This window comes from Lissotriton vulgaris, chromosome 3_1 (genome assembly GCF_964263255.1).
Source record: "Lissotriton vulgaris chromosome 3_1, aLisVul1.2, whole genome shotgun sequence".
Taxonomy (NCBI): domain Eukaryota; kingdom Metazoa; phylum Chordata; class Amphibia; order Caudata; family Salamandridae; genus Lissotriton; species Lissotriton vulgaris.
The window spans coordinates 1141008611-1141022611 of NC_141689.1; the positions used below are offsets into that span (position 1 = coordinate 1141008611).

At 42.0% G+C, this 14001-nt stretch overlaps 1 protein-coding gene across 1 annotated transcript in view; it reads right to left on the bottom strand.

Annotated features, from left to right (window-relative positions):
* The window catches only part of LOC147727573 (ovochymase-2-like), a 455363-nt gene that overhangs the window by 18059 nt on the left and 423303 nt on the right, over positions 1–14001 (bottom strand). Inside the window, exon 23 of the mRNA XM_086961618.1 lies at positions 13148–13422. Within this exon, the coding sequence (XP_086817744.1) occupies positions 13148–13422 (275 nt within the window). The remainder of the gene's footprint in view (positions 1–13147; positions 13423–14001) is intronic.

Here is a 14001-nt window from a genome sequence, read left to right on the forward strand (position 1 = left end):
GACCCTTTGTCCTGAATTTTCACACTCACCGTCCTGAATTTGCACCAATGCCAGTTGGTCACCCTATCTCCATGCACTGCTTATAGCATTTTATGTTATTTCACTTACACCATGTAAAATAATAGTATTTCCAAGAACAGTTATAACATTGCAAATCAAATCTTTTGCGACAACACACTGCATGGTAGAGTGACGAGCTAAAGTTAATGTATTTTGGTAACCGAGTTGAATCCATTGTGTGTGGACGTGTGGGAGTTATGATCATTTGAAGATGTTATTCAGTTTTCCTAACTATAACAAAGGTTTAACCTTTGTTTCTTTCATTGAATTTCAATGTTTTTTTTATTTTTAATTAAAAAAATTGTAAATTGTAGTGTTTACAGTCATTAAGTGGAGTGTCATTACGTGCAGTGTGGTACAGTAGAATGGAGGGAAGTGTTGTTAAGTGTACTGTTCTAGATATAGCGTTGTAGAGTGGAGTGGAGTGGAGTTGAGCAGAATGTGATACAGTGGAGTGGCGTACAGTGGAACAGTGTACAGTTAGTGGTGTATAGTGGAGTGACATAGAGTGGAATTTTGTACAGTAAAGTGCGGCACAGTAGTGGAGTGGCACTGAGTGGCGTACAGTAGAATAGCATACAGTGGAGTGACGAAGAGTGGGGTGGCATGAATTGTAGTGTGATAGAGTTTAATAGCGTACAGTGGTGAAGCGTAGAGTGCAGTGGTGTGGAGTGGGATACACTGAAGTGAGGTACAGTGTAGCTGCATACAGTACAAAAGCATATGGTGGAGTGTCAAAGAGTGGAGTGGCATAGAGCAGAATTGCGCATAGTGGAGTGTCGTAGACTGTAGGGACACAGAGTTAAATAGCATATAGTGGAGTGTCGTACAGTGGAGCGTCATAGAGAGGAGTGGTATACAGTGAAATAGCTTAGAGTGCAGTAACTTAAAGTGGAGTAACGTAGAGGGGACTAGCGTAGAGTGCATGCTCGTAGACCCGAGTGACAGAGTGGAGTGGTGTAGAGTGGATTGGCACAGGGTGGAGTGAGGTACAGTAGAGTGGCGTAGAAGTGTAGTGAAGTGCAGTGCAATACAGTATATTAGAGTGGCGTACAGATAAGTAGCAACTAGTGCAGTGGCATAGAGTGGACTAGCATAGAGTGGAGTGCTCTACAGTGGAGTTGTGTACAGTGGAATAGTGTAGAGCGGATTGGTGTATAGTGTAATAGCGTAGAGCAGTGGTTCCCAAACTTTTTTGACCCGTGGCTCCCTTGACCTAATTGGCAGTTTGCCGTGGCTCCCCACCATTTTTTTTACCAGTGGGCGGGTGGGGGGATATAAGCCCACCCTCGGGAGTACTTCCTGTTGTCTTCCTTAAATTAAATTGGATGCAAAGAAGGTATTTAATCATATTTGTAACAAAATAAAAAGATAATAGTTGCAAAAGGGGAAAAACAAACATTTGTTTTATGTGCTGATACGTTTTCTCTCATCGAGAATGTAAATGCGGCGGGAACTCAGGCGTGGGAGGCTGTATTAAAGCCAGTGACCATACTGATGTTTCAGTAATATTTGAATGTATTCCCCTTTCAGAAACCATCCGAGAGTTCTACTGGGTTTGGTCTAGAATAGATTAGAAAAATGACGATGGCCCTGTCTGTAAACGCACATTTGAAGATGTTTTTTAAACAAAATACACTTTTTTTATTTCATTGTAAATGCATATTTCATATTGAATATATGGAATATGCATTTACAATCACATTTTAAAAAAGTGTATTTTGTTTGAACAACACCTTCAAATGTGCGTTTACAGACAGAGCCATCGTCATTTTTCTAATCTATTCTAGACCAAACCCAGTAGAACTCTTGGCTAATCTGGAGTTAAATTCCACCAAGTTAAGACAGAGCCACTCGGTGTTAGCATTGCATACTGAAGGAAAAATGCACCCAAGAGGCAAACTCGCAAGCAGAAATTAATTTAATACACCCCATTAAATGCTTGTGGTTGTGGGCTGGCCCTGAATGGCTTTCACTAAAATTCTTCATAATTGTGTACAATTGTGTCCGAGCATTGTATGTAGGAAAGTTGCTTCATCTTGTTTAGCGCCATCACGAACTGTGCAGTGGGGGCAAATATTTGAACGCGAAAGCACAGCAACTGGGACTACTACAATTGTTACATAAACATATTATGTACAGCTATGCTGCAGCAGGACTATGCAGTAGGCATGTGTATACTTATTAAGACATGAATGTTGGTACACGATATATAACATGATGGTATGATATACAAAATTAAAAAAGCCAATAAAGTATGTTTAAAAAAAAAAAAGAAAGCACAGCAGCTGAATTTAAAGCAGCACTAATAATTATGTGAGACTCATAAAAAAAAAACGCCATGCATCTGGAACATTCAAAAGTGAATAACATTCTCCTAATATTATTAACCTAAAGCGGCGGATTGCAACTCAGCAAGTACACAGTCACAGACTAAAGCAGTCATATGAATGCATCATTGCCGAGGTTGAGGAGCTTAAAACTGCTCAGTAAGTGACCTAACCTTCGATCTTGCCCTTCTTGATTTTATGCCGGGGCTCACAAGATTCTACTCCCGTACTGTTCTACGGAACAAACAGGAATCCCTCCCATCCCAGTACCAACACTCCAGCGGCCCGAGTGTTACTTAAAACGGACTTCACTTTCTTACTTTATTTCCTTGCGAAGAGGGTCCCACGTGCCTCACGGCAGCAATATCGCTCCTCCAACAATGGTCAGAGCTGCGTATGTATGCCAATATTGCAGGTGGCATTTGTATATTTCTAGCAATGCAGCTGCAATTTCCCACATCGTGCCGCGGCGCCCCTGACAACTCATAACGGCGCACCAGGGCGCCGCGGCGCACAGTTTGGGAACCGCAGGCGTAGAGTGTAGTGGCATACAGCAGAGTGGCATAGAGTGAATGGTGCACAGTGGACTGTTCTAGAGTAGACTGGCATAGAGTGGGGTGAGGTATAGTGTAGAAGTGTGCTGTGGAGTAGCGCGGAGTGGTGTACAGTGGAGTTGAATACACTGGAGTGGCATACAGTGGAATATTGTACACTAGACTGGTTTAGAGTAATGTAGCATAGAGCGGAATGGAGTAGAGCGGAATAGCATAAAGTGGAGTGGCGTACAGTGGCATTCCGTACAGTAGAGTTGCGTAAAGTAGAGTGAGGTGCAGTGAAGTGGTGAACAGTGGAATAGTGTAAACTGGTGTGGTGCACAGTGGAGTGGTATACAGTGCAGTGGTGTACAGTGCAGTGGAATAGAGTTGACTGTTGTAGAATGGAGTACTGTAGAGTGGAATGTTGTAGAGTGGAGCAGGGTAGAGTGCAGTGCAGTAGACTGTAGTGGCATACAGTGATATCTTAAGGATTTTGGAGACCCTGGACCCCACATATTTGAGGGGCCCCTATTCGGAGCAGCTTTGAATTTACAAACCAATTTCAGCTTTATTGTGCCCTTTGAGGCCATGGACTGACACTGCACAAGCAGACAGGTCATAATTCTAAATGTGTTTCCATCTAATATTCAGGAATAGTGATGTGTGTTTTCAATATTGTAATATAGAGGCAGCTCACTAATATTATTGTAAATAATCTTGGCGACCCACTGTCATTTCTCAAAAAAGAAACAATATTATTGGATGTTGCATTGTGTTTAAAACCATAAGCAAAATACTTCTCGATAAAATATCAGAAATATACTCCAACACATTGCCATACAGGATAAAGGTATTTAAAGCAATCTATTTCAAAAAATTATTCAAGGTCATCAGGGCAGGGCTGTGTGAAGCACGGAGCCAGATCTGTCATGGTCCCTGGGCTGGAACCCACTTTGCCCACACCTTAAAGTGACTCTAGTGGTGTACAGTGTAATATCACACTTGGGGGTGGTGTAGAGTGAAGTTGTGTACAATGGAATAGCACAGAGTGTAGTAGTGCATAATGTAGTGGCGTAGAGTGGAGTGGCATGAAGTGGAGTAGCTGATAGAGGAGTGGAATATAGTGCAATAAAGTTGAGTGAAGTATAGTGCAATAGCATAAAGTGGATTGTCATAGAGTGGAGTGGCATATAGTGGAGTGGCGTACTGTACAGTGGCGATGACTGGAGTGGCATAGAGTAGAGTGGCATAGAGCGGAGTGGGGTAGAGTAGAGTGGCGTAGAGTGAAGTGGTTTACAGTGGAGTGGTGTATACTGGAATAGCTAAAATCAAAGCGGTGTACAGTGGAGTGGTGTAGAATGGAGTGGCATAGAGTGGAATAGCATAGAAGGGAGGGTCGTACAGTGGAGTTGTGAACAGTGGACTAGTGTAGAGTGCATTTGCGCACAGTGTAGTAGTGTACAGTGGAATGGAGTGACATTGAGTGGAGTGGTGCACAGTGCAGTGGCGTACAGTGGATTATGTTAGAGTGTAGTGATGTACGGTGGAGTGGAATAGAGGGTAGTAGCATACATTGGAGTGTTGTAGAGTGGAAATGTGTAGAGTGAAATGAGGTATATAGTGTAGTGGCATACACCGGAATAACGAAGAGTGGAGTGGCATATACTGGAGTGTCATGCAATGTAACAGCATACACTGGAGTGCGGTAGAGTGGAGTGGCGTAGAATGGAGAGGCATAGTGTGTAAAGCATAGAGTGGGGCAGGGTGCAGTGGGGTAGAATAGAGTAGAGTGGAGTGAGGTACAGTGTAGTGGCGCATGGTGGAATAGCATAGACTGGAGTGGCATAGAGTGGAATGACATACAGTGTAGAAGCATAGAGTGGAGTTTTGTAGAGTGGAATACCATAGAGTGAAGTGTTGTAGAGTGGAGTGGGGTAGATTGTAGTAGTGTACAGTGTAATTGCATATTGTGGAGTGGCCTAGAGTGGAGTGTTGTAGAGTGAAATAGCGTAGAGTATAGTTGCATACGGTGGAGCGGTGTACAGTGGAGCGGTGTACAGTGGAGTGGTGTACAGTGTAGTGACGTAGAGTGGAGTGGCATATAGTGGAATAGTGTAGAGTAGAGTGACATAGAGTGGAGCATCATACAGTGGAATCACGTTGAGTATAGTATAGTATAGTATTGGCGTTGAGTGGACTGGCATAGAGTGTTATGCTATAGAATGGAGTGATTTACAATGTCATAGCGTACAGTGGAATTTCATACAGTGGAGTGGCATACAGTGGATTGGGATGTATGATGATACATCGCCAACCATAACAACGCCAGCAATGACCACGCAGTTTTTACATCGTTAAAGGCATTACATCGCAGGCATTCACTGCGCATGCTGTTCCCACGCTATTTTAGTGTCTCTGCTGCTTAAGGCAAATATAACGCAGTTGACGAAATCGCATGCTATTACATCAGTTTTTCCACTGTGTTTATTAAGTATCTGGGGCGTGTTCTATTGTAATCCTGGAAGAAATAGGACTCTGCGCTGATTTTCATAATTATTTATATATTGAAACAACAGCCGGGAGGCACTTACAGTAAACATGTATTCAGGAGTTCGCCAGATCAGACAGGGCTGAATCTCATTCTACCAGAAGTGAGCAGAATTTTAAGTATTTTTTATCTGTGCTTTGCAAGACGTGACTGCACTCTGCAAAACAAAACATGAGCGTGAAAAATAGCTCTGTGGCCTTCAACTATCAACACGAAGGCAGCAGACACGTGTTTTATTGCATTATTAGTAGGTAGGTGGCGCCCCTGCTGGCCTGTCACACATGATGTAAACTCATGGATGCCACTACCTTTCAAAAGAAGGGCCACCTTGCAACAGGGTTTCATCACCAGAGAGAATCTGCTAATTTCGCCTTAAATGTAAATGTAAATTGATACTTGTATAGCGCTCTACTCACCCGCAAGGGTCTCAAAGCACTTGTACGAATACCGCTGTGGAACCCATCCTGGCTTTCCCTGTAAGGCGTCCACTCCTAGGCACCCCCAAGGTGGAGGCCAGGCATCCTTAGCGTTGTGGGGGCCGTTGTGGAGATTAAGCAAGCTATTGCCCAGAGTTGCAGAGTGGGACTCCATGATTGGAATAGGCACCGAGGCGAGAATTATCAGGTCTGTGGAATTTTGAGCCCAAGACCCGCCGAGGCAGGGAATTGAACCCTGGTCCCGGGCTAGACCTCTGCATCAGGGTCTGCTGCTCTAATTATTGAGCCACACTGTAATGTGAATGACTGCCATTGCGTTATCATTTGCATGATTCTTTTATTATACTGTGGAATACACAATATGATTCTGAACGCTTCTATACGCTGGATTCTACAAAGAGATGATGCGTTTCGGGACATCATATTCATTGGTGTGTTTGTGTTGCGCAAAGCACATTTTTGTTTGTCTATTAGTTACTTGAATAATCTTGTGCACGCACATGTCATCTTGCACGCACACATCGTAGCACTCATGTCGCATCATCTGCTATAGTGCTCATGTCGCATCTGCACGCATGTGGCATGTTATATGTCATCTTCCGCATCTAGTGCCAGCCTTTGCCAATATGTTTTTCATCGCAGCTCATCATGTCGCATCATGTGCTATAGTGCCAGCCTTTGCTAATATGCTGTCATAATCGGTGCACGCATCTGTCATCTTCCGTGTTCCTGATCCCCCCCAAAAACTTCTTTTCCATCTGCCATGTCATCTTTCATCAGTCATAATGCGCATCTGTCATATGCACGCATGTGGCATGTTATATGTCATCTTCCGCATCTAGTGCCAGCCTTTGCCAATATGTTTTTCATCGCAGCTCATCATGTCTCATCATGTGCTATAGTGCCAGCCTTTGCTAATATGTCATCCATCTGCTGTGGCTATGCTAATTGCATCTTCATCACGCGTTGTTATTGGTAGCTATGACGTCATCTGTCACGCATAATGTCATAATTTGCCATCTTCCATCTCCCATGTCATAGTGCCAGGCTTTGCTAATATGTCATCCATCTGCTGTGGCTATGCTAATTGCATCTTCATCTCCCGTGGCTATGCTATGACGTCATCTGCCACGCATCCCATGTCATCGCATAATCCGTCATCTTCCATCTCCCATGTCATCGCAGAACGCGTTGTTATTGGTAGCTATGACGTCATCTGTCACACATAATGTCATAACCCGTCTTTCATCTCCCATGTCATAGTGCCAGCCTTTGCTAATATGTCATCCATCTGCAGAGGCTATGCTAATTGCATCTTCATCCATCGTTGTAATGGGTGTTTCCCTTTATCCATGCACCCATGCACCCTTTTATCCATCCATACATCTATCCTTCATCCATCCACCCTTTCATCCTCCCATCCATACATCCATCCTTCTTCCATCCACCCTGTCATCCTTCGATCCATCCATCCATCATTCATCCACCCACCTTTTCACACATCCATCCATCCATCCATCATGCACCCATGCACCCTTTTATCCATCCATACATCCATCCTTCTTCCATCCACCCTTTCATCCTTCGATCCATACATCCATCCTTCATCCATCCACCCACCCATTCATCCTTCCATCCATCATTCATCCACCCACACTTTCAAACATCCATCTATCCATCCATCATTCATCTATCCCTTTTCTGAACAAGTTTGAATTATATAACCTAATTTCTACTAATTTTGTCACGCATCTGTCATCTTGCACACGCGCATCTTTTGCCAATATGTTTCATCTTGCACATACCCATCTTTTGCCAATATATTCCCAAATGTTCACACCCGGAATCAATATTTTCCCAAATGTTCACACCCCTAATCTTGTGCACGCATCTGTCATCTTGCAGTAAATCCAGAATTCAATGTTCACACCCGTAATCTTGTGCACACATCTATCATCATAATCTCGTGCTGGTTTGCTTTACCGAAACCAACAGTTATGCATTTTATTGCATTTAAAAAGCAGTTCATTACCTGAATTCATTGTTCACACCCGTAATCCAGCACGCATATGTGATCAAAGAAACCAGGGGGCATATTACCAAGCAATAGCGATAATTATCGCTATTGCTTGGTTAGAGACAAACATTTACCGCTGAGCTGCGGCGTTTTTTACCGCAAATAAACCTTGGTATTACCAAGGTTTATCGCAAATGCGATAAAAATCGCCGCAATGCATGAATATCGCTGAAAAGTCAGCGATATTCATGCATTACCAAGCTAATGCTCTTAGCCATGTTATCCACCTCCCATTGGAAAACATGGCTAAGAACTGCTCAGAGCAGGTGTTAGCTTTTGGAGATATTCGCGCTTAGCGCGAATATCTCCAAAAGTTGATAATAGGAGATAGCGATGTTAGCGACTGTTTCCAGTTGCTAACATCTTGGCACGCCCACTTTGCATGTCATTAGGATAAATATCACTGACATGCAAAGTGGGGCCCAAGATGGTCGCTATCTCCTACTAGCTGTCGCTAACTGGTGTTAGCAACAGCTAGGTAATAGGGAGATCATTTTATCTCCGCTTTCTTGGCTTTTAAAGCCAAAAAAGCGGAGATAAACCCCCTTGATAATATGCCCCCTTATGTCATCGCATCTGGGACGTTATCTGTCACAATCCAGCAGGCAGGCGCGCAGGCATCTTCGCAGCACGCGTTGTCATTGCTAGCGATGTATAAGTTAATGCGCAGTTGTAGCATGCATTCTAAAAGCATGCGATGTAAAGCCTCGTGCGATGTTAAAGGCACGTTGCGATGGCAGGGCGTGAAAAGACCGTCGTTGTAATGGGTGTTTCCCGTGGAGGGGCTAGGTAAGTAATAGGTCATTCTGTAATTCAGACACACCAACATACACATACACATCTTAAAAATAGCCATGTTTCTATTAAAGGCATATACGATATATATCTATATGTATACCCGTATGTACATACATGTAATCATATTTACATGGCCAGGCACACACATGTAGGTTCAGCACAAATATACATAGACTGTAATTTAATAAAATAATTCTCTATATATGTATATCCTTATATACTGATGCATAAACCCATATACAGAGAAGCATGTATACAGACAATCTCCTTGACATACCCAGTCATACATATCTTTATGTTGCATATACATGTAGTGACATCTTTTTTTCGCTTGTTTTTCAGTATTTCAATATATTATTATACCCTTACAGAAAGCGTAAAGCATAGGCATAGGTGCAGGTACGTACCCTATAATCGTATTTACATTCTCTGACACATATTTTCATCCAAAGAAGCATAAACTCGTTCACAGACATGTATGCAAATATATGTTATCTACATACTATGACATACAGATATGTAATTCATAAACATACATTTGTTCTTATAGTCATAACAGATGTTTGTTTAATGTTTTTTCAGGAATACACAATTCTTATATTCTTATACATTGAATAATCTCAAGTATATAGACACAACTATATGCACATAGCCATACCTACATACTTAGATATACGTGTCCATTGAATGCTTAAATAGGCATGCATTCTCCTAATCATCAATGTTATTATATTTTTTGTCTTTTTAAAAAGAGATGTATTCACACGCACTTATATACATGCATATATATATATGTCCATACACATACATATCAAGTCTATTGCACCTGAAGCACACCCTTATTTTTGTTTTAAATCATCAATCTTTGTTATTTATTCCCAGTTTAGCGAGCAGCACTCCGTTGCGCTCCGTTCCAAAAAGCACCTACGTTCTCATGAATCCACATATTGGGCCGCTGTTTGCGTGTCACGAAAGGAGTTGCACAGCAATATGCACAATAGTGAACAGTATTCACAAGCACTCCATAGTTTACCAGTTTATCCAGTTTATTTCGGCATTTCAGCATTTCATCCACATTTTTAACCATCACGTCAAAGGCAAAGTTTCATTATTTCATGCTTCTTAATACTCTGCTATCGCCTATCCAGGCTTATTCACAGGCACGTTTAGTGTGTATTTAAGGATGGAGATACGAGAAATTGTTTTTTGTGGGGAAAAGAGTTGGTTTACACACGGCATACATTAATCATTTCTAAGGTGTTTTCAGTGCAACATTTTCTGTTGGGTGACACGAGAGGGTTTCTGGCGGGGAGGAGAGTTTAGTTCACACATAGCACCGAAGAGTTGTTATTTTTAAATAGTTTCCCAGTGCGATGTTTACCAGGAGGGCATATAGAGGTATGCTTAAGACAACTGGGGCAGTTTCAGCGGGAAGTTCATAATTGCAGGATGGGACAGTAAATATTGTGACTAGCAACTACTTGTACGGTTAAATCACACTGTTAGATAGCACTTTTTAGGAGCAGGAGCAATGTTTATTGTGAAAATCATAAGTGAGATGTTGGTTGATATATACATTGATATTCATCTTTAACATTGTAGATACCCCCTGAAGAAGGTCAGGATGACCGAAATGCATTGGGTAATTTTGAACGTTGGGAATTAAGAAGTTTCTAAACGTGCCTGTGAATAATCCTGGATGGGCGATAGCAGAGTATTAAGAAGCATGAAATAATGAAACTTTGCGTTTGACGTGATGGTTAAAAATGTGGATGAAATGCCGAAATGCCGAAATAAACTCGATAAACTAGTAAACTATGAAGTACTTGTGAATATTGTTCACTATTGTGCATATTGCTGTGCAACTCCTTTCGTGACACGCAAACAGCGTGCCACTATATGGATTCATACACATACATACACATGCAAGCAGGTACATCCATATGCAAAGCCTAAACCTATCCTGATGCACACATGCATATGCAGTAAACAAAAGTTATATAGCCAGATCCACATATTCATCTAATGCATAAATATACATACATTTCCATACATAAAATGCTTCTGTGTGTGCATGTGTGCTAGCCTGCTTGCCTACATTAGGCTTACCTTGGCACTACACTTACAGCAACTCCTCTACCTAGCTTACTGTAGAAACAAAGTAACAATTCTGCAAATCCACACTGGCCTTCTGGGCCAGGCCTGCTGATATGTCTCTGTTGTCAGACAGGCCAACCCAAGCATGGGAGCTACAAGGCTAGAGATTGTAGGGGAAATCATGGCCAAGGGCCATTGGAGGGGCATGATCTAGGTCCTGGGCAAAGCCAACAGCAAGACAAGCCCATCAGGATGCTCTCGAAAGCACCTAGCCTTCATCCCTGTTTCGTAAAAATTCTGGCATACGCAATGCAGTATGCGCAGCAGAAATCCCTGTAGAGAAGAAGTTATTTTTATTCCAGACTAGCATCTAACTTTCCTAATCATTTATTTTTCTTTACATGTTTGTCCCTGTGTGTTGTTGGTTCTGGGTGTGTTTCTTTGTTTTTGCGACTGTGGTCTTGTTGCATGACTCTCAGTGGGGAACTGCTTGGCACCTTTTCCCCTTCCCTGCACTATTATTTTTAACCTCTTCGCTGCGGCGGCTATTCCGCCGCAGCGCTAAGGGGGCGGGGGGGCCACGCGGCGCGCCCATGCTGGTGACGGAACCGCTCCGTCACCAGCCGCGGTTGAGCTGGGCTCATGACGGAGCGGTTCTGTCATGGCCCCGCCTGCTTAATAGAACACGCTGCGCAGGCGCGTCGGTCGGGCCATGACGGAACCGCTCTGTCATCAGCACAGCGCCACCACGGCTGATGACGGAGCAGTTCCGTCATCAGCACGGAAAGGGTTAAGGCCAAAATGCAGCATGGAATCAGACTTAGGGAAGATGTCATACGGGTCATGGGCAGCGGGGGATTGGTAGTCTCTTGTCACATTCGGACTTTCAGATTTGCTGAGCGCTATTGCTGCTCTGAAAAGTCACAACCAACATTTTAATTACATTGTGAAGGCACATGGCACTATGTTCTCCTAACCCTGCTACTTATATGGCCTTACTTTTAGTGTTGTTCTTAAAATGCTGCTATGTTTACCATGTATTATGTGTTTTTTACTGTTTGTACATTTCCTCATTCACGTAGACAAGTTGGCAGGCAGTATATCTTGGTTCTCCGCCTTAGTCAGATACATGACAGCATAATCATTCGGCTTCTTTCATGCTTCCTTCACCTGGAGGGAACCACTGGTTTTTTCAGTAGTGATCAGAAATCAAAAGAAGTGAGGGTGCTCGTGTGGAGTGAATTTATTAAAAGAATCCTCATGCCACCTAAACTATAACTTTATTCAGTTTGGAGCATGGAGAAAGATAAAAACAGTGTTGTGCATGGTAGGACATTCAATGAGTCCACTGCACTTAGTAGACTCATTGAATGTTCTACCATGCACAACACTGTTTTTATCTTTCACTACGCTCCAAACTGAATAAAGTTGCGGCTGAAATGGCTCCAACTGTCGGTCGGAGCCCTTCAGCCCGCATCGTAATCGGCTGGACGGATTCCTTTCCGACCAACTTATTTTGATGGTGTCGGTCGGAAGGGAATCTGAATCGGATTTCTGAACGGCCTCCGATGAGCTCAGAGAGTCAGTCTGCCATTCGGAAAGCCATCAGTAATCCCTTGGCCGGCTCATTAGCCCAGAGCTAAAGTCCTTGCAAAAGTACCTACTCACACAGAAGTTGTGGTACTCTGAGTAACAATCTTTCAATTGGTGCACTAATATTAAAGTGAACTTTTGTCTCAGTTTACCTTTGTGAATCGGGCCCATTATTTGGATGTAGCATGCATCCATAAAAGTTGCATAAAAATACATAACAATTATAACACGTAACATTAAAAAACTGGATGTCAATATACATAGCAGCAAGCAGGTACTATCCCTACATTAAACAGTAATAGCAGCATGAATGTACAAACAGTAAAAAACACATAATACATGGTAAACATAGTAGCATTCTAAGAACAACCCTAAAAGTAAGGCCATATAAGTAGCAGGGTTAGGAGAACATAGTGCCATGTGCCTTCACAGAACATTTTGTCAACCAGTGATTGAAGGGAGGCTCAAGAGTGGTACAACCATGGAACACACATTGCGGTGAAAGGAGGAGTGGAGGTGGTGGAACACAGAAATTCATCTGTTTGTTGGTGAAAGAAGAAAAATGAAGGGTTGTGTGCTATGTGGTGTTTGTAAGCAAATGATAGTCTAGCTCATGATAGAAAGAGGCCTGTGCACAGCAATCTCAAGACTTCTTCATATAAACCATTTACCTTTAGTGATGCCCCATCCAGTGGCATAGCACAGCTCCCCTTGTGGTAGAATGTCATCTGTGCGAGGTAGGCAGATTGGAGATATCGCTTGCGTAAGGTTCACCTTCTCTTTCAAGTGAACCAGAGCAACGTCATTGGAGTGATCTTTTGTGGTGGAAAAAGTGAAGTCCTCATGGCTGAAGATGGCATCAATGCTGACACACTTCTCTGAGGGCTCGGTGGCACTCATGTTGTGTTTCCCTAGACATACACGCCACAAGTTTAAGTTTGTGGACCTGTAAAAAGGAAAAGAGTGATAAACAACCCTATTGCCCATTCATTTTTTTTCAAATTCTCCAAAATGGTTTTGCTGGAGTGGCAATGAATGTTGGATATATAAATGGGTACACAGACAAAATATCGATTTTTTAATATCGATAAGCAAAAATATCGAAGTTTAAATATCGATATACAAAAATATCGAAGGTAAGTAATATCGACAGTCTAAATATCGATATTGGTATGATATCAGTAATATCGAAGTTGTAAATATCGATGTTAATAATATCGAAATTAATAACTTTGATGTTACTAATATCTATTTTTAAATAAATTTAGTGTATATTATATTGTATTAATTATGTTTTATTATTTTTTTTAATGTTATTTTATTAAATATTGTGTTTTACTACTGTAGCGGGTTGTGGGTTTATAGGGGAATAGGGTGGGAAGTAATTTAATTATGTTAAATTAATTATTAATTATTAGGAATTATTAATTAATTAATTGAGAATTAATTTTAAATTATTTTTAATTAATTTATTAATTGATAAATATGTTCTGTAGCGGGTTATGGGTTTATAGGGGAATAGGGT